The sequence below is a fragment of the Chiloscyllium plagiosum genome, unplaced genomic scaffold, assembly GCF_037043375.1.
Source record: "Chiloscyllium plagiosum isolate Xiang-an unplaced genomic scaffold, Cpla_swu_hap1 HiC_scaffold_45, whole genome shotgun sequence".
NCBI lineage: Eukaryota > Metazoa > Chordata > Chondrichthyes > Orectolobiformes > Hemiscylliidae > Chiloscyllium > Chiloscyllium plagiosum.
Genome location: NW_028270183.1, coordinates 2,552,063 through 2,573,065, shown reverse-complemented (window position 1 = coordinate 2,573,065; position 21,003 = coordinate 2,552,063). Strand labels below are relative to the sequence as shown.

The 21,003-nt window shown below is 44.1% G+C and overlaps 1 protein-coding gene and 1 long non-coding RNA gene across 2 annotated transcripts in view; both read right to left on the bottom strand.

Moving 5' to 3' along the window:
- The window catches only part of LOC122552314 (intercellular adhesion molecule 1-like), a 45,217-nt gene extending 38,323 nt beyond the window's left edge, over positions 1-6,894 (bottom strand). Inside the window, exon 1 of the mRNA XM_087983518.1 lies at positions 6,666-6,894. Within this exon, the coding sequence (XP_087839644.1) occupies positions 6,666-6,732 (67 nt within the window). The 5' untranslated portion in view covers positions 6,733-6,894. The remainder of the gene's footprint in view (positions 1-6,665) is intronic.
- Positions 6,895-12,724: 5,830 nt separating this feature from the next.
- Positions 12,725-18,144, bottom strand: LOC148136380 (uncharacterized). Its single transcript, XR_015754514.1, has 3 exons — positions 17,852-18,144; positions 16,791-16,988; positions 12,725-15,951 (listed from the first exon to the last, which is right to left on the bottom strand). It is a non-coding gene; the product is annotated as an uncharacterized LOC148136380 (long non-coding RNA).
- Positions 18,145-21,003: the final 2,859 nt, after the last annotated feature.

Genomic DNA, 21,003 nt, shown 5'->3' with positions numbered 1-21,003 from the left:
AGGAAGGATAGAAAGGGAGGCAAAAGTGGCATTTTTGATAAGGGATAGCATTACAGCTGTGCTGAGGGAGGATATTCCTGGAAATACATCCGGGGAAGTTATTTGGGTGGAACTGAGAAATAAGAAAGGGATTGTATTAGAGACCCCCCAATAGTCAGAGGGAAATTGAGAAACAAACTTGTAAGAAGATTTCAGCTATCTGTAAGAATAATAGGGTAGATACGGATTGGGATTTTAACTTTCCAAACATCAACTGGGACTGCCGTAATGTTAAAGGTTTAGATGGAGAGGAATTTCTTAAGTGTGTACAAGACAATTTTCTGATTCAGTATGTGGATGTGCCTACTAGAGAAGGTGCAAAACCTGACCTACTGTTGGGAAATAAGGCAGGGCAGGTGACTGAGGTGTCAGTGGGGGAGCACTTTGGGGCCAGTGAGCATAATTCTATTCATTTTAAAATAGTGATGGAAAAGGATAGACCAGATCTAAAAGTTGAAGTTCTAAATTGGAGAAAGGCCAATTTTGACGGTATTAGGCAAGAACTTTCGAAAGCTGATTGGAGGCAGATGTTTGCAGGTAAAGGGACAGCTGGAAAATGGGAAGCCTTCAGAAATGAGATAACAAGAATCCAGAGAAAGTTTATTCCTGCCAGGGTGAAAGGGAAGGCTGGTAGGTATAGGGAATGCCGGATGACTAAAAAAATTGAGGGTTTGGTTAAGAAAAAGAAGGAAGCATATGTCAGGTAGACAGGAGAGATCGAGTGAATCCTTAGAAGAGTATAAAGGAATTAGGAGTATACATAAGAGGGAAATCAGGAGGGCAAAACGGGGACATGAGATAGCATTGGCAAATAGAATTAAGGAGAATCCAAAGGGTTTTTACGAATATATTAAGGACAAAAGAGTAACTAGGGAGAGAATAGGGCCCCTCAAAGATCAGCAAGGCAGCTTTTGTGTGGAGCCATAGAAAATGGGGGAGATACTAAAGGAATATTTTGCATCAGTATTTATTGTGGAAGAGGATATGGAAGATATAGACTGTAGGGAAATAGATGGTGACATCTTGCAAAATGTCCAGATTACAGAGGACGAAGTGCTGGATGCCTTGAAACGTTTAAAGGTGGATAAATCCCCAGGATCTGATCAGATGTACCCGAGAACTCTGTGGGAAGCTAGAGAAGTGATTGCTGGGCCTCTTGCTGAGATATTTGTATCACCAATAGTCACATGTGAGGTGCCATAGACTAGAGTTTGGCAAATGTGGTGCCACTGTTTAAGAAGGGCGGTAAAGTCAAGCCAGGGAACTATAGACCGGTGAGCCTGACCTCAGTGATGGGCAAGTTGTCGAAGGGAACCCTGAGGGACAGGATGTACATGTATTTGGAAAGGCAAGAACTGATTAGGGATAGTCAACATGGCTTTGTGCGTGGGAAATCATGTCTCACAAACTTGATTGCATTTTTTGAAGAGGTAACAAAGAAGATTGATGAGGGCAGAGCAGTAGATGTGATCTCTATGGACTTCAGTAAGGTGTTCGACAAGGTTCTCCGTGGGACACTGATTAGCAAGGTTAGATCTCATGGAATACAGGGAGAACTAGCCATTTGGATACAGAACTGGCTCAAAGGTAGAAGACAGAGGATGGTGGTGGAGGGTTGTTTTTCAGACTGGAGGCCTGTGACCAGTGGAGTGCCACAAGGATCGGTGCTGGGTCCTCTACTTTTTGTCATTTACATAAATGATTTGGATGCGAGCATAAGAGGTACAGTTAGAAAGTTTGCAGATGACATCAAAATTGGAGGTGTGGACAGCGAAGAGGGTATACCTCAGATTACAACAGGATCTCGACCAGATGGGCCAATGGGCTGAGAAGTGGCAGATGAAGTTTAATTCAGTTAAATGTGAGGTGCTGTATTTTGGGAAAGCAAATCTTAGCAGGACTTATACACTTAACGGTAGGGTCCTAGGGAGTGTTGCTGAACAAAGAGACCTTGGAGTGCAGGTTCATAGCTCCTTGAAAGTGGAGTCGCAGGTAGATAGGATAGTGAAGAAGGCGTTTGGTATGCTTTCCTTTATTGGTCAGAGTATTGAGTACAGGAGTTGGGAGGTCATGCTGTGGCTGTACAGGACATTGGTTAGGCCACTATTGGAATATTGTGTGCAATTCTGGTCTCCTTCCTATCGGAAAGATGTTGTGAAACTTGAAAGAGTTCAGAAAAGATTTAGAAGGATGTTGAGGGTTGGAGGATTTGAGCTGCATGGAGAGGCTGAACAGGCTGGGGCTGTTTTCCCTTGAGCATCGGAGGCTGAGGGGTGACCTTAAAGAGGTTTACAAAATTATGAAAGGCATGGATAGGATAAATAGACAAAGTCTTTTCCCTGGGGTTGGTGAGTCCAGAACCAGAGGGCACAGGTTTAGGGTGAGAGGGGAAAGATATAAAAGAGACCAATGGGGCAACGTTTTCACACAGACGGTGGTACGTGTATGGAATGAGCTGCCAGAGGATGTGGTGGAGGCTGGTACAATTGCAACATTTAAAAGGCATTTGGTTGGGTATATGAATAGGAAGGTTTGGAGGGATATGGGCCGGGTGCTGGCAGGTGGGACTAGATTGGGTTGGGATATCTGGTCGGCATGGACGGGTTGGACCGAAGGGTCTGTTTCCATGCTGTACATCTCTATGACTCTAAGTCATATTCCCAAGATAACATAAGGTTTTTATTTTAAAAAGGTGATGTCTCATCTCAGACAATGCATTAAAGGTGTGAGTTTAGAGTCTGACTATCCCAACCTTGAATCAGACTGGTTCTATTTCCAAAGTAGGAATTTATCAAATCCCACGTGGACTGACTGCCTACAGACTGTGTGCCTTTTCAGCAAAATAGCATATATCTGCAGACACAATTCTGCAAAAGCAAATGCACCCTATAGACTTATATGTGTGTGTGCATACTTGTGAGGGAGGGAGAGTATGTGTGTGAGAAACAGGGAGAGAGTGTGTGAGTGAATATGCATTTGTGAGTGTGTGTGTCTGTATTTGTGCATGCTTAATACAGTGTGTGTGTGAGTGTGATGGAGTATGTATCTGTGAGAGGATGTGTGCACATCTGAGAGAATGTGTGTGGATGAGAGAGTGTCTGCATAAGTGTGCGTGATCGTGTTAGAGTGTGTATATATTTGTTCAATACATTGCATCAGTTGTATGACACTGATCTTTTACTAAAATTCTGTGTCCTATGATCCTGTCTCACGAGCTGATGAAGGAGCAGCGTTGTTGGCTATTACCTGGTGTTGTGTGATTTTTAACTTGTTCACCCCAGTCCAACACCAGCACCTCCACAGCATGGCTTACTAGTGTTGGAAACAGCTCCATCATAACCTCACTGCTCTTGTATTCAATGCCTTGAATAATAGAGGCAAGTATCCCATGTGCCTTCCTAACCACCTTATCTACCTGCCATGTGGCTTTCAAGGATTTAAGAACATCTGCACCAAGGTCCCTCGGATCCTCTGTATGTCGGGTCTGACCATTCACTTGCCTTGTTAGTCTACCCAAAATGCATTACCTCACCGTTTTCAGGATTACATTTCATTTGCCATTGTTCGGCCTGTTTTGGATCTTCTTTATTATACTGTAATCTAAGACTTTCCTGTTTATTATTTACCACACCACCAAACAAACATACTGATCATAACTTCTGCATTCATGTTTAGATCATCACCTTACACAACAAACAGCAAAGGACCCAGCACCAGTTCCTGTAGAACCCACTGGACACAGGTTTCCAGTCACTAAAATTCTTCAACCACCAGCTTCTCTTCTTATCACTGGCCGATTTTGGAGCCATTTGCCAAATTGCCCTGGATTCCGTGGGCTCTGATATTCTTGGGCAGGGTGTGAGCATTCTGAACCTCCAACCCTCTACACAAGCTTGATAGTTACTACTGAACACTCTCTCTACCCGATAAACGCAACCACTGGGATGGCAAATGTCTCCATTTGTGATTTTAAAACCATGTTTTCCTGTTGTTTGAAAGTCTGATATTTCATTCTGTCTTGATCTCATGTGTACTTCCCAATCATTTATTTTCATTTGTCTAAAATGTTAATGAAAATGAAAAATCCCCTCTTGTTAAACTCTCGGGTGTAATTTCTGGTGAGGAGTGGTCTGTGGCTGTATTTGACTGAGATTAACTACATACCGTACTGGATGCCGTCACTGTTGCTGGAAAGTCCCCGGACTGTTCCGCGGACGGAGCGAGGTCACTCCAAGGACAGGAGAACATTCTTGGGGAAAGTTTCAGTCCAGCTCAGTGGGGAATGCCCCTCACTTTGCCGTTACCTGAGCCACTCATAACCGTGTCCATCTTTATTACCGAGGATTTCTACCGCAGTATTCAATACTGAACGGAACAGACGGATTCTTTACATAGTGGACAATGACTGGTTCATGTCCAGGATTTGCTCCGTGTGTGTGTGTTGGGGCAGTTTGAACAGACAGTTGGAATTGCTGCTCCCGGGATGGTACACCGGCAGCAACTCAGCACCGTCAGGTCTAACAGCACCGGAACAGCAGAAACCACACTGATACAACTGACTGAACTCAACGGAGCCCAGAGCTCTGCGATCTCTGCTCGAGGGACGGTGAAGAGAGTCGAGATTCTGGATTAGTGGTGCTGGAAGAGCACAGCAGTTCAGGCAGCATCCGGTCCTCAGCTGTGCTCTTCCAACACCACTAATCTGGAATCAGGTTTCCAGCAACTGCAGTCATTGTTTTTACCTAGAAGAGAGTCGAGAGCCTGGGCTGGGTGTGGGGTTATAGAACCCCACTTCCAGCTAACCCATCAAACATTTCAGCGAACGTACGAAGCCTCACTTATCACAAAACAGGCTGAATCAGAGCAACATTCTGGATCAGTGGTGCTGGAAGAGCACAGCAATTCAGGCAGCATCCGAGGACAGGCAAAATCGACGTTTCGGGCAAAAGCCCTTCATTAGGAATAAAGGCAGAGAGCCTGAAGCATGGAGAGATAAGCTAGAGGAGGGTGGGGGTGGGGAGAGAGTGGCATAGAGTACAATAGGTCAGTGGGGAAGGAGATGAAGGTGATAGGTCAGGGAGGAGAGGGTGGAGTGGATAGGTGGAAAAGGAGCTGGGCAGGTCGGACAAGTCCGGACAGGTCAGGGGATCGAGTTGCTGGAAGTTAGAAGCTAGGATGAGGTGGGGGAAGGGGAAATGAGGAAACTGTTGAAATCCACATAGATGCCCTGGGGTTGAAGTGTTCCGAGGCGGAAGATGAGGCGTTCTTCCTCCAGGCGTCTGGTGGTGAGGGAGCGGCGGTGGAGGAGGCCCAGCACCTCCATATCCTCGGCAGAGTGGGAGGGGGAGTTGAAATGTTGAGCCACTGGGCGATTTGGTTGATTGGTGCGGGTGTCTCGGAGATGTTCCCTAAAGCGCTCTGCTAGGAGGCGCCCAGTCTCCCCAATGTAGAGGAGACCGCATCGGGAGCAACGGATACAATAGATGATATTAGTGGATGTGCAGGTAAAACTTTGATGGATGTGGAAAGCTCCTTTGGGGCCTTGGATAGAGGTGAGGGAGGAGGTGTGGGCGCAGGTTTTACAGTTCCTGCGATGGCAGGGGAAAGTGCCAGGATGGGAGGGTGGGTCGTAGGGGGGGCGTGGACCTGACCAGGTAGTCACGGAGGGAATGGTCTTTGCGGAAGGCGGAGTGGGGTGGGGAGGGAAATATATCCCTGGTGGTGGGGTCTGTTTGGAGGTGGCGGAAATGTCGGCGGATGATTTGGTTTATGCGAAGGTTGGTAGGGTGGAAGGTGAGCACCAGGGGCGTTCTGTCCTTGTTGCAGTTGGAGGGGTTGGGTCTGAGGGCGGAGGTGCGGGATGTGGATGAGATGCGTTGGAGGGCATCTTTAACCACGTGGGAAGGGAAATTGCGGTCTCTAAAGACGGAGGCCATCTGGTGTGTTCTATGGTGGAACCGCTCTTCCTGGGAGCAGATACGGCGGAGGCGGAGGAATTGGGAATACGGGATGGCATTTTTGCAAGAGGTAGGGTGGGAAGAGGTGTAATCCAGGTAGCTGTGGGAGTCGGTGGGTTTGTAGAAGATGTCAGTGTCAAGTCGGTCGTCACTGATGGAGATGGAGAGGTCCAGGAAGGGGAGGGAGGTGTCAGAGATGGTCCAGGTAAATTTAAGGTCAGGGTGGAATGTGTTGGTGAAGTTGATGAATTGCTCAACCTCCTCGCGGGAGCACGAGGTGGCGCCAATGCAGTCATCAATGTAGCGGAGGAAGAGGTGTGGAGTGGGGCCGGTGTAATTACGGAAGATCAACTGCTCTACGTAGCCAACAAAGAGACAGGCATAGCTGGGGCCCATACGTGTGCCCATGGCTACCCCTTTGGTCTGGAGGAAGTCCTCAATCCTGAATAACCATCTCTCTCTCATTTTTGCTTCTAACAACACAGACCAGAAACGTGTCCAATAATGTTGTTCTTAATATTAACGAATAACAAGAAAATCAATCCTTCATTACAGTACAAGTACACACGAGAAATGTCCGCATTTAAACATAACTGTACGCATCGTGAAGTGCAGCACAAATACACCCAGTAAACACTATCCACTGATTTTAAATATGTTTTTACCCACTTGTCACATAAGAAGTCACAGTGAAGAACTGCAGAAGTCCATGAGGTGAAAAGATCTGGAAGCTCATGTCGCCAGAATGTGGATGGGCTCTGCAATCTGACTCGACCTGACTAACTCAGCTCGATGTTAATGAAAATGACCTCTGTCCTTTCCCGGAAATTATTTAAAAAACAATGGCAAGAATTCCAGTGGAAAAATTCCAACATCTTGTTTCAACATTTGATATATTGCCATCTCCCAAATGTGGGAGGCATTCAATTCACAGCAGGCTGAGCCAGAGAGTCATAGAGATATACAGCTCGGAAACAGTCCCCTCGATCCCCCTTTGTCCATGCCGACCAGATATCCCAACCCAGTCTAGAACATAGAACAATGCAGCACAGGACAGGCCCTTCGGCCCACAACGTTGTCTAGTCTCACATGCCATCTCCTGACCCATATCCCTCCAAACCCTTCCTATTCATTTACCCATCAAAATGCCTTTTAAATGTTGCAATTGTGCCAGCCTCCACCACTTCCTCTGGCAGCTCATTCCATACACGTACCACCCTGTGTGAAAAAGTTGCCCCTTAGGTCTCTTTTATATCTTTCCCCTCTCACCCTAAACCTATGCTCTCTAGTTCTGGACTCCCCCACCCCAGGGAAAAGACTTTGTCTATTTATCCTATCCATGCCCCTCATAATTTTATAGGAGAGCACTGAACAGATCAGAAACATTCCCCAAAATTGTAAAATCAAGCCTATTCAGAGATCAAGATAAAAATAGCTCCATGTCTCTCTGCTTTCTGTCAAATGGAGAAGCAAGAAAAGCAAGTTCTTCACAACTGGGTTCCTGTTTATAACCAGACAGTTCAGCTTCGTCAGAAACAGAGAAAAGGACTGGAGTAGGCCATTCAGTCCTTCGAGCTTGCTTGTCCATCATTATGATCATGGCTGATCATCCAACTCAGTCCGCTGTTTCTGATTTCAGTGAGGTGGGAGCCGGGGCACCTTTGATCGCCTCACTTTAGCTTTCAACAAGTGTAACCTGGTCTTGCCCACGAGGTCGCTAGGGTTGGCTGAGCTCCTTTCACTTGTTTTTTATGAAACTTTTCAAAAACTGGTGGAAATGACTTCAGCCAACCTGTGACTCCAGACCTCTAAAGACTTTCAGCATTCTGGGGGGTATCATTTATCAGAAACAGAACTGAACCATTCATACAAACAGTGAGGCAGAAGAATAGATCAGAGGTTGGGGATTACTTGGTAAGTGACCCCAAGAATTGGTGACAAGAACATTTTTAGTGTCGCTGGAGCTTCAACAACAGCTGATAGAGGCAAATGGTGAGTATTTGTTCTGGTTCCTTCCTGCTTCTGGAACAACCATGGGAGTCTGCAGATGAGATCCTCTGACCAGCCCTTACAGTCATATTATTTATGCACCAAAAGAGAAATTCCTGAGAAGCTCAGCAGGTCTGACAGCAGTTCGGTTTCTGTATAATGATGTGCTGCAAGCTGCCAATGAAACCACAATGCAGAAATGTAGTTAGTGAAGGATACAACCAGCTAGTCTTTAATGAAGCTTGTATTTATTTAGCATCAGATGTTACAAACATATCCCTCCAAACACGACAGCCACAATTTCAGAAGATATGTCTAATTTTCAAGATAAAGGTGAATCATCAACTATTGCCAATAGCTGCAGACAATAAAATAAAATGCATATATATTTAACAGACCATGGGAAATTCAACAATGGTAATACCATTGGTTGTCAAGGGGGGATGGTTGGAGCTTCTGCTCTTGGAGATTGTCATTGCTTGGAGGTTTTGGGATGAATGTTACTCACCCACTATTAGTCTACTTTTCAATGTTGTCCAGACCTTGCAGCATGTGGTAATGATTGCTTCATTATTCAACTCTATTCAGCACACGTTTTATCCCTTGACTCCCAGTCAATTCGAGCTTACTGATCACCTTGTTGGAAAACCTGGTCAAATGCTGCCTCGATGCGAAAGGAAGTCATTTTCATCTGTCCTCTGGAGTTCAGCTTTTCTGTTCATGTTTGATCCAAGACTATAATGAGGTCTGTGGCTGAATGATCCTGGCAGAACCAAACCAAGATGCAGCGTATAATTTGCTGGATAGGAAATGCTACTTCATAGCACCATCATTGGCACCTTTGATTATTTTGACCATGATAATGGGGAAACTGATGGAGCAAGTGGACAAATCAGACTTGGTGTGCATTTTTAGAATAGGGCACAGATCATAATGTTCTACTTGGTCAGATGGGTGCCATTGTTGATACAAGTATTCAGCATGTTTATTGTTGCTGCGTTCTTTGTCCTCCACCATTTCTTGATGTCACATGGGGTGAATCGAATTGCCTGTGGACTCATAGGAAAAGGCTGAGCTGGATCCTTCACTTCACAATTTTGGCTGAAACACTGCATTTCCAAAGGGAAGGGATCGGCATCTTCACTGCTTTACTTTTATGTGTTCATGGGATGTGGCATTGTTGGTTCGCGGTTGTTGCTCATCCTTAATCTCCCAGAGGGCAGATAAGAAACAATTGCTTTGCTGTGGGCTTGGAGTCCCATGTGGACCAGACCAGGTAAGGATGGCAAATATGCTCCCAGAAAGAGCATTAGTGAACCAAGTAGGTTTAATTTCAATGTTTGCCATCAGGCTAATTTGCTATACCAGACTTTTATTAATTTCAAATTTCCCAACATTCTTGGTGGGATTTGAACCCATGTCTCAGATCATTAGCCTCGTTTCTAAATTACTAGTCTAGTGATGTTACCACTAAGTCATCATCTCTAAAATAATTCCAAGGCCAGTTCAATGATAAACAATGAAATAGTGGGATATGGTCTTCATGCAATAATCTCTTAGATCTGCTTTACCAACAATCAATGACTGCTCATTAACACATCAGGATGAAACTGTGTTTGTGTGTTAATCTATTTCACTCCTCCATGTTATTCATTCTTAAAATTCCTGACCATCAGTTAAGAATTAACCACATTGCTGTGGGTCTGGAGTCCCAGGTAGGCCAGACTAATTAAGGAAGTCAGTTATCCTCTCAGAAAGGACACTAGTGAACCAAATGAGATCTTCTGACAGCATTTTTCCCCAATTAAACCAGTACCAAACTACACGAAATCCAACAGGTTCCATTTATCATCACTAAGACTATCCCGAGCCACTGTATTTCTTTAATAGAACATAGACTGTACAGCAGAGGAACAGGCTCTTCAGTACACCATGTTGTACCGAACATGACTGAAATCCCTTCTGCCTGCCCTTGGTCCATATCCCTCCATTTGTTGTATATTTATGTGCTGATCTAAAAGTCCCTTAAATGCCCCTAGTGTATCTGCTTCCACCACCACCCCTGGCAGCACGTTCTGGAATCCTACCAGACACTGTGTAAAAATCTTACCCCTCGTATCTCCTTTGAACCTGACCCCTTTCATGCCGGATCTAGAGTTTTCACTTACTGTATATTAGACATCAACTGTCTTCTTCCTCCTAGAATCTTCTGCTTGACGTATCACAGAACATGCAGTTGTAAAATCCTACTTCTGGATAACTTGGGAAATAGTTATCATATCAAGTACTGCCCTTTGTTCTGTTAGGATTTATCCTTGATTTATATTCTATAGTAATTGTTGATTCTGGACATGCTGTGCTGCAGTTTATTCTGATGGAGCCCCAGTCTGTTTTCTTCCACTCTGAAGAATCATTCCTTATTAAGCCAGTATCAACCTACACTAAATCAGACAGGTTCCACTTACCATCAGCAATGCCATCCCATGCTGCTGTATTTCTTTAATGCCAGGTCTTGAGTTTATACTTACTGTACACTGTGACATACTCTTTCACATCCTTTAGCTGAGGATCCAGGCATTTCACAGAACATGCTGGTGTTAAATCTCACTGCTGGGCACTTGGGAAATAGTTATGGTACCAAGTAATGCCCTTTGTTCTAACGAAGTTTACTCCTGCTTTATGTTCCATATTTATTGTTAGTTTTGGACATGTTGTGCTGCAGTTCATCTCGATGGAACCTCCAAATTCCACGGCTGGGGGGTTTACATCGATTGAAACTTCAAATCCAGTTACAGTGGCTGCCAAGAAAACAAACCACAGGAGTAAACACAAGATAAGGACTCATCAATTAACTCCCCGAACTAACAGATTCAATTTGAAACTGGACTCAACTCCGTTTGTCTCAGCATAGTTACTGCTCGGTCTGCTGTTTCTCCAGCATTTTCGGTTTTTATTTTAGACCAGTACATTGGATAGGAAGAAGAATTTCGTTGGGAAAATTGCCTGGGACGGATCCCCATAGTAAAGGATCATCGCCCGCACTGCTGCCCCAACACGTCGCTTGTCCTTCACTTGACACGGGACAGAGATTTGGCCACTACTCTCAAGAGTTTGCCGCCGAAGCGCTTGTCCCATTTGTAGCAGGCAACACGGCCGCAGTTGAGGCTACCGCACAAGTTAAATCGACACCGAGCAGGATTTTCTCGGTCTTTATCTCAACTTTCAACACAACCCATCATTATCATCTCCAAAATAAAATGTGCCAACGTTCAATTAAAATATTATCAGGACACCGGAAAGCCCCCGCCAGAGTGAGTTATGAGGTCTGGACCCACATTGGACAAAATAGTAATCCGAATTTACTTTGTTTCCTTTACCTCACCTGTTATACTGAAAATTAACACGGAGAAGTAAATACCCTCAACCGATGATTTCCTCCTAAAATCCATAATTGTGGAGTTTGAGCTTCACTGTTCTAAGCTGGAATCAGAAGCTGAACTGTGCTTCCTGGCTTTTCTAGAGATTCCGCTACTTTAAGACCCACATCCTTTCCGGGACATTATGGAGATATTTATTTTAGGCGATGATATGATGAAATTCCAAGAGTAATTCCTTTTCATTTTAATGTTTCACGTACTAACTTGGCTTTTTGAACGCCTTTGTCCATCCAATGTCCCACCTATGCGGATCAAAGACACAAAAGAATGTGTTTCTGTACCAGCTGCCTTTAAGACTCTCTGGGATTCAGGCTGCTCATTCTGAGATCCTTTCCAGATGGATAGTCGCCATTAATGCTGGTAATGAGCTGGGATTCGTGGGCCAGGCTCAGTGGAAAGTTGTACTGGGGGCGTCCTGCCATTCTCTTAACAGTACCCAACTTAGAAACCTTGCTGTCAAGATGCAAGGCAGTAGGTAAGCCATAAATCAATACTTATTAATATTCTGGAAACCTAATAATCAAAGCAAACACATTAACAAAAAACAAACTGTCCTTGAAAGAGACTGTACCACAAAAAATCAGATTCTTGAGGAAACTTACATTTCAAACGAAAAGGTTGCTTGGTGGAGACAATGTACTGCCAACCCTGTGTTGCGCATGAGCCACAGAAGGCCTCAAACACACTGTTAAGCATTTCCTTCCCCTCTCCAGGGCCATCCAACCTAATGCCATTAGTTATCATGGTCATCACAGACATGGTGGGCCAAAAGGCCTGATGTGTGCTGTACTTTTCTTTGTTCTATGAGTGCAGCTGCTCAAAAGAGGTAGGCCGTCAGGTCAATAGCTGCTTTGACTGTTTGCGACCTGTACTGGTTAATGATTATCTTTACCAAGCTTCTGAGGGAGGTTTTGGTGCAAATGTGAAATTCTGTACAAACAGAGGGCACATAAGAAGGGTGTTCACCACACATGTGAACTGCTTCGCTGTCATGGATGCCAACAGTGATAAACATCAAACTTTTCTGGCTAGGGCTGAACTGACAGCCAGACTACTGCAACCACTAGGACTCATAACAGCACACAAACCAACAGCCACTCACAGACAACAACTCACCAGGACGAAGGACCCGATACCCAGCATGAGCAAAACCAATGTAGTGTACAAAATCCCATGCAAGGACTGCACAAAACACTACATAGGACAAACAGGAAGACAGCTAACGATCCGTATCCATGAACACCAACTAGCCACGAAACGACACAACCAGCTATCCTTAGTAGCCACACACTCAGATGACAAGCAACATGGGTTCGACTGAGACAACACTACTATTATAGGACAAGCCAAACAGAGAACAGCCAGGGAATTCCAAGAGGCATGGCATTCATCCACAGATTCAATCAATAAGCACATCGACCTGGACCCAATATACCGGCCACTGCAGCGGACAGCTGGAACTGACAATCGGAAAAGGCAGATACAAATCACTATAAATGCCGGAGGAAACATCACAGAAGCGCTTCACAGGAGGCTCCCAAGCACTGAGGATGTCACCTAGACAGGGGATGAAACGTCTGCAACACAAATTCCCAGCTCGGCGAACAGAACCACAACAACGAGCACCCGAGCTACAAATCTTCTCCCAAACTTTGAAGGGATGGCATTGGCCAGAACATTACTTCCACAGACAGAGTGCATGAGTTCTTTTGGTGTCATCCAGCCTGCTGTCTCCATGCCACCTCAATCTATATTGTCGTGAGATGCATATTTCTGAGCTGGGGATCCCAATTGTGAGTCACAATTGAAACAGTGCATCTGAGGGAAGAAATTAATCTCTTGTATCTATCATTTAAGAGGGAGCTTGACATGAAGACATTGCTGCAGAGTCTGAAGACAGAATGTCGTAACCATGCTGCAAAATCATACCAGTATCTGATGACCCTTTCTAGTTGGGAGATATAGTACTTTTTCAGTGAACCCAGTGCTCAACAGCAGTAGCAGTTGGAGCAGTCCTGTCCAGCACCCAACATAAATGATGACTTTGACCTGTGTTTCTTGCCAGATGGCACCTGTCTCCTCTGGCAATGGAACCCATTTACCACTTAGTGACCAGGAATTGGAATATTTTCCTCTAAGATCATAAGACATGGGAGTGGAAGTAGGCCAATAGGCTCAAGTCTGCTCTGCCATTCAGTGAGGCCGTGGTTGATCTGATAATCCTCAACTTCACTTTCCTGCCTTTTCTTCCTAATTCTTGATTCTCTTACTGGTTGAAAATCTGAGTATGTCAGCCTTGAATTCACTTGGTAATCTCTGCACTCAAGAATTCCAGAGATTCAGCACTGTTTCTATGTAAATAATATTCAGATTTTCTTATTGCCAAATGCAGAGCCTCACATTTCCTGCCTTACATTACATCTGCTGGGATTTTGCCTACTCACAGTGTATTTCCCTGTCTCTAACCATCTGTAGGCTTTTTGTGTCATCCTAACTGCTTGTTTTCTAAGTTATTTTGTGTCATCCACAATAGTACATTCAGTCTAATTTCCAAGTAATTAATAGCTACTGTAAATAATTGTGGATCCAGCACAGAGCCTTGTAGCACTCTACTAGTTACAGATTGCCATCTTGAAAATGATCCTTTGTCCCAACTCTATCTTCTATTAGTTAGTCAATCCTCATCCATGTTAATATCCTACACTCACCCTCTAGGGGTCTTTATTTATTAAGAAGCCTAACATGTGGTACTTTATCAAATTATTTTTTAAATCCAAGTATATTATGTTCAATGAATCCCCTTAATGAAATCCTGCTGACTCTGCTTGGTTTCATTATGTATTTCAAAATACTCTACTATTACATCCTTTCTTATGAACATCTAACCAATGACAGATGTTAACTAGCCAATAGTTACTGGTTTAAATCTCCCTTTGTTTTTGAATGAGCATGTTACATTGGCTGTTTTCCAATTCTCTGGATCATTTCCTGGAAGATTACTACCATTGTACCCACCACCTCTGGAGCTACCAGAAGTCCAGACATCAAGTCACACTCCAATTGGATCTTGAGCAATAGAACTTGGATATATCTTCCATCTAGTCCATTTTCTAACACTTTAGATTTCATTGAACTCTGTGGAGAGAAAAGTAAATCTTTATCCAGCAAAAGACTTTGGAAAACCTCTGCATCCTTTAGATGCTTCCTTTGAAGAGAAAGGGGTTATCTTCCCTTTAGATAAAAATCTTTGATATTTCTAATCTACCTGATATTCTTCAACACTGACAGCAGCATCCACATCCTGTCTCTTAGTTGTGGTTAAAGTTACAATCTGATCTCTGGCCTTTTCCTTCTAACTCATTTTTAGACTTATTCTTACAAACTTCATTAAGACCCATGGGTCTCCCTTTCAACCTCCAGCATTCAGAACAAATGTGTCCCAATTTGTAACAATGGAAACACCTTCCAAATGTTCACCTCCATCCTCAGTACTTTCTATTCTTCTCCAATGAGGAGACCGTGGGGCATTCCCAGTTTTCCATTCCTTATCTTGGCTACTTGTCTTCCTTTCAAATTGCATTGAATTCATTGAATTGATTGTCATATGTACTGAAGGACAGTTTACGAGCAGTACAGGCAGATCACAGTAAGCAAGGATGTACAGATTAAAAATACTTAGACAGAGGCATGCAGGTTACATTGCTTATTGAGACGAGAGAGTCCATTCATCAGTCTAATAACAGCTGGGAAGAAGCTGTGCCTGGACCTACTGATATGTGTGTTCAGTCTTCTACACCTTCTGCCTGATGGAAGAGGTTGTCGGAAGTCATTACTGGGGTGCAATGGGACTTAGATTATGTGTAGCAGCCTTTCTGCGGCAGCGAGCTGTGTAAATGGAGTCCCTAGATGGAAGGTTGATTTCCATGATGGTCTGGGCTGTGCATACCACCTTCTATAGTTTCCTATAACCCTGGGCAGAGCAGTTGCCATACCAGGCCATTGTGCGCCTGATCAGCTTGCTCTCAATAGTGCATCTGTAGAAGTTGGTGAGGGTCCTTATGGACATGACTAATTTCCTGAGTCAGCTGAGCAGGAAGAGGCATTGTTGTGCCTTCTTGAATGTCACATTGATGTGGGAAATCCAGGACAGACTGTTGGTTATCGTCACTCCAAGAAACTTGACACTCTCAACCATCTCAACCTCAGTTCTGGTGATGTACATGGGGGTATGTTCTCCTTTTTTCCTGAAGTCGATGATCAGTTCTTCAGTTTTGCAGTTCTTCAGATATTGAGAGAGAGGTTGTTCTTATTGCACCATGTCACCAAGCCCTCTTCCTCCTTTCTGTATTTTGACTCGTCTTTGTTCAATATCTGCCCCACTGTGGTAGTGTCATCAGCATCACAGTACATTTCATGACGTTCCACCGGATGATCTGCTTTTATGTTCAGACTGATTGTATTCCTCAGTACACCAGGGAGAACTTGTCTGCTCTTTTTCAGAATTGAGCCACGGAATCTTTTACATCCACCTGAAAGAAGAGACAGAGCATCTATTTAACAACTCGCCCAAAATACGGCAACATTGGCAATCTGACCCTCCTCACTACTGTATCAGAGTTTTATATGCTCAAAATCTGAAAAGAATTTCAATCCACCGCCTTAACAAAGAAGCAAGCATGCTGGAAAGTGACAAAGTTTGATCAACATTTATAGGCAAAGAGACTGGGAAGGACTTCCAGAGGTCAGGGCCTAGGCTGCTGAAGACAAAGTTGCGATTGATCTAAGGACAATGAAAATCAGGACGCTCATCATACCGGAATTGAAGAAGTATATAATTCTTGGAAGTTTACAGGGCGGAGGGAGTTTATGGAGATACAGAGAGGAAAGGCATGGAGGCATTTAAACATGATGTGAATTTTAAAATTGAGACTTCACATCTCGTCTTCATTTCATACATTTGGAAAACTATAGATTACAAAGATAATATTTATCTTACTAAAGCAAACGGTCACAACAGGAATTTATTTTACAGAATAAACAAATCTTGTATCTGGCCTTCGTGTCAGTTCGTGGGGAAGAAAGTTGTTCTCATAAAGCTTTGATGATATCAGTCTAGTTACCAGAGCTCAGGTGACAATCCAGATTTTGAAAAAAATAAAAGAAAATGATCCATACAACATTTCAAAAGCAATCTAAAATGTTGAGAAATGTGCGGAACAAATTGTCATTACAAATATTACAATAATAACTGCAAACAATTTTAGTATTGCAATGAGCTGCACTTGATGGATACAATATCAACTACAGGATCATCGGAATTTCTCTTCAGAACATATCTCATACTAGTTTGTAATTGTTGTTGTACTACCAAGTTATGGATGATGTTTCTTAAAAGGAACTCCATTCTGATCATTTCCACTGGGGACTTGTGCATTGTTGTTGGGTTTTGCTTTGTCTAATTTATACTGTCCTCTTTTATGGGCACTGCATTTCCAGTACAAGGCCATCACAGCAATTACCATCTATACTGCTATTCCTGCAGTCACTAGTATTATCCATCTTAAATCTATGAAAACAAAGAAAGAAAAGATACACAAATCACCAACAGTGCAAGGATATATATTAAATGCAAAATGCCTGAATATTTCTGAAATCTGCGGATATTAAACACAGATGGAATGCGCCGCGCCGTGTGCTTTATTCAGCTCTTTCATGGCTGCTTTCCTGCTTGTATTCTTCACCTTCTTTCTTTCTTCCCACATCACACCCCACTCCTTGGCAGTCTGCCCTCAACTCACTGTCAATTCCCTATTTACATTCCGCATGACTTTCACACTGGTAAGTAAATTTAATGTAATGTTCCATACATATTGATATCAAGATTTATTTTAAGCTGGGTCCAGAATTTTAAGAATTCATAATTCCGATCTCTTACATTGCTAATAACACAATTAAATCTCCTGTCTTTCTTCTAATTTTCAACCCTAATATTCATTTGTATTTTCCCCGAGACACTGATTTGAGCTGCTGTGTTTGCAGTACCTCCAGCTTGTACTTTTTCACTGCTCTTCCCTGTTGCTCCCATCACAATGAGAAGTGAAGCCCAGAGACATGTGCTGCACTCACTGATCTGCCAAAACTCTGCTCCATGGAGTCGCAATGTGTGGATTCACAGCCATGAAGTGTCCCACTCCTCCTACCTTGGAGTTATTCCCCAGGCAGGTGGGGCAAACACAGAGCAGGAGGATGGTGCTTCTACACACAAAGAGGAACACATGCAAGAGACTCTCACTCTGAACCACCCGTACCCAATGTACCAAAGGCCAGTTACAGAGCAGCATTGTTAGAGGCAGGCAACAGTTTATCCATTGTCCCATTGTCAGGAAGGGTGCATTAAAACAGGAGCCCAAACTAATAATACCAACTGACCTTTGACCCTGATGTCCACTTGCGTCTCATCAATTCCATATTGATTGGTAGCTCTGCATTTATAAATTCCCCCTGATATTTTGCAGTTATATGGGGAGTATGCAGAAATCCAGAGGGATTAGTTTCAATGCTGTTCCTGAGGTTTACCCACTCTAATGTAGGTGAGGGTCTTCCATTGGAATTTCAGTTGAATGTAATTTCATCATCCTTAGTGACTTTTACTGGAAAGTCTGACATGGTTTTGTTATCTAGGTAAAAACGAGGACTGCAGATTCTGGAAACCTGAGTCTGGATTAGAGTGGTGCCGGAAAAGCACAGCAGGTCAGGCAGCATCCAAGGAGCACGAAAATCGACGTTTCAGGAATAGAGGCAGGGAGCCTGCAGGGTGGAGAGATAAATGAGAGGGGTTTGGGGATGGCGGTGATAGGTCAGAGAGGAGGGTGGGGGGAGGTAGCAAAGAGTACCATGGGTGAATGGGGGTGGGGATGGAGGTGATAAGTCAGAGAGGAGGGTGGAGTGGATAGGTAGAAAGGAAGATACACAGGTAGGAGAGGTCATGGGGATGGTGCTGAGCTGGAAGGTTGGAGCTGGGGTAAGGTGGGGGGAGGGGAAATAAGGAAACTGGTGAAGTCCACATTGATGCCCTGGGGTTGAACTGTTCCGAGGCAGAAGATGAGGTGTTCTTTGAGTTTGTTTCAGGACATGGTTGAGGAGATGACCTGGGAGTTGCAGTGAGAGAGAGAGAGACTCACTGAGATTCTTGGAGACAGAGGAGGAGAACTTCTTCAAGGTAGGCATCCTTGCAAGAGGACTCGCAGTAAGGTTAAAATCAACGAGGTAAAAACGAGTACTGCAGATGCTGGAAACCCGAGTCTGGATTAGAGTGGTGCTGGATAAGCACAGCAGGTCAGGCAGCATCCAAGAAGCAGGAAAATCGATGTTTTGGCAAAAGCCCTTCATCAGGAATAGAGGCAGGAAGCCTGCAGGGTGGAGAAGAACACCTCATCTTCTGCCTCGGAACACCTCAACCCCAGGGCATCAATGTGGACTTCACCAGTTTCCTCATTTTCCCTCCCCCCATCTTACCCCAGTTCCAACCTTTCAGCACCGTCCCTATGACCTGTCCTACCTGCGTATCTTCCTTTCCACTTATCCACTCCACCCTCCTCTCTGACCTATCACCTTCATCCCCACCCCCATTCACCCATTGTACTCTTTGCTACCTTCCCCCACCCTCCTCTCTTACCTATCACCTCCATCCCCACCCCCATTCACCTATTGTACTCGATGCTACTTTCTCCCCACCCCAACCCCCTCTCATTTATCTCTCCACCCTGCAGGCTTCCTGCCTCTATTCCTGATGTAAGGCTTTTGCCCGAAATGTCGATTTTCCTGCTCCTTGGATGCTGCCTGACCTGCTGTGCTTTTCCAACACTACTCTAATCCATGGTTTTGTTATCTTCTGAGATGGTTGTGATTGTGGCTTGTGGTTTATCTGGAAGAGAGAAGAAAAATCACTGATACAGCTCCCCAACACGGCTCCAATTAACAGGATGCCCAAACTTAGTTACATATTGTGCTGGCATCTATCTTCCAACAATCATTTCAGAACAGGTGAATCTCCGCAGTCGTGTTACAGCCTTGAACCTGCTCATAGTCAGAAGAACAGACAAAGGAAGCACATGGTGAGGACAGTGCAGGGGAGAGAGAGAGAGAGAAAAAACCTGCACAGTTACTGCCTTTGCTGTTTTTGAATTCATGTGTCGCTGGACATCGGAGTGCATCTGGGAAAATTAACAAACAGTGAATTTCACAACTAATCTTGGAGGAACCGGTTTGGGCGAAGTTCACAGCACAGAATCACATAAGTTAATTGTTGTTTTAAGTCTGTCCAAGAGAAAGGCTGTATTAGTGAGTACAATGGGTTCTTTCTTGATTATATGTTTTTGGAGGTAAATCTCTTGATTAAACTTAAAATATAAGCCATGGCTATTAATTTAACCTGGTGCAGTGTTTTGTAGAGGAATAAGACGGTGTTATTTTCTGGGTCTGTAGATTATGAAGGAGCAAAAATGGCCTTTGCAGTCACATGTACTTCTTGTAAGATGTGGGTATTTAAAGAGAGTTTAAGGGTTACTGCGGATTATATCTGCCATAAATGCTGATGGATGCGAATCTTATCAGATCGAGTGGATCGGTTGGAGAGACAGATAGAAGCGATGAGGAATTTGCAACAGCAACAGTATGTGATGGATGGCAGTTATAAGAAAGGGGGAAAGTCTCAGATACAGTCACATTGATGGGTTAACTCCAGGAAGGATAAGAAAGGTAGGCACCTAGGGCAGGAGTCTTTTGTGGATATACCGATTTCAAACAGGTATGCTTTTTTGGGAAATGTAGGGGGTGATGGATTCTCAGGGGAACGTAGCACGAACAGCCAAGTTTCTGGTATTGAGACTGGCACTAATGCAACGAGGGGTACGTCGGCTTCCAAAAGATCCATTGTGTTAGGGGATTCTGTAGTCAGAGGTACAGACGGAAATTTCTGTGGCCAGCAGAGAAAAGCAGAATGGTGTGTTGTTTCCCTGATGCCAGGATCAAGGAGTCTCAGAGAGGGTGCAGAATGTTCTGACAGGGGAGAGGGGCCAGCAAGAGGTCATTGTCCACATTGGAACCAACGATATAGGAAGCAAAAAGGTAGAGATTCTGAAGGGAGATTGCAGAGAGTTAGGCAGAAATTTAAAAAGGAGGTCCTCAAGGGTAGCAATATCTGGATTACTCCCAGTGCTAGGAGCTAGTGAGGGCAGGAATAGGAGGATAGAGCATATGATGAGCTGGTGTATGGGAGAAGGATTCACGTTTTTGGATCATTGGAATCTCTTTTGGGGTAGAAGTGACCTGTACAAGAAGGACGGATTGCATCTAAATTGGAAGGGGATTAATATACTGGCAGGGAAATTTGCAAGAGCTGCTTGGGAGGATTTAAACTAGTAAGGTGGTGAGGTGGGACCCAGGGAGATAGTGAGGAAAGAGGTCAATCTGAGACTGTATAGTTGAGAACAGAAGTGAGTCAAACAGTCAGGGCAGGCAGGGACAAGGTAGGACTAATAAATTAAACTGCATTCATTTCAATGCAAAGGGCCTAACAGGGA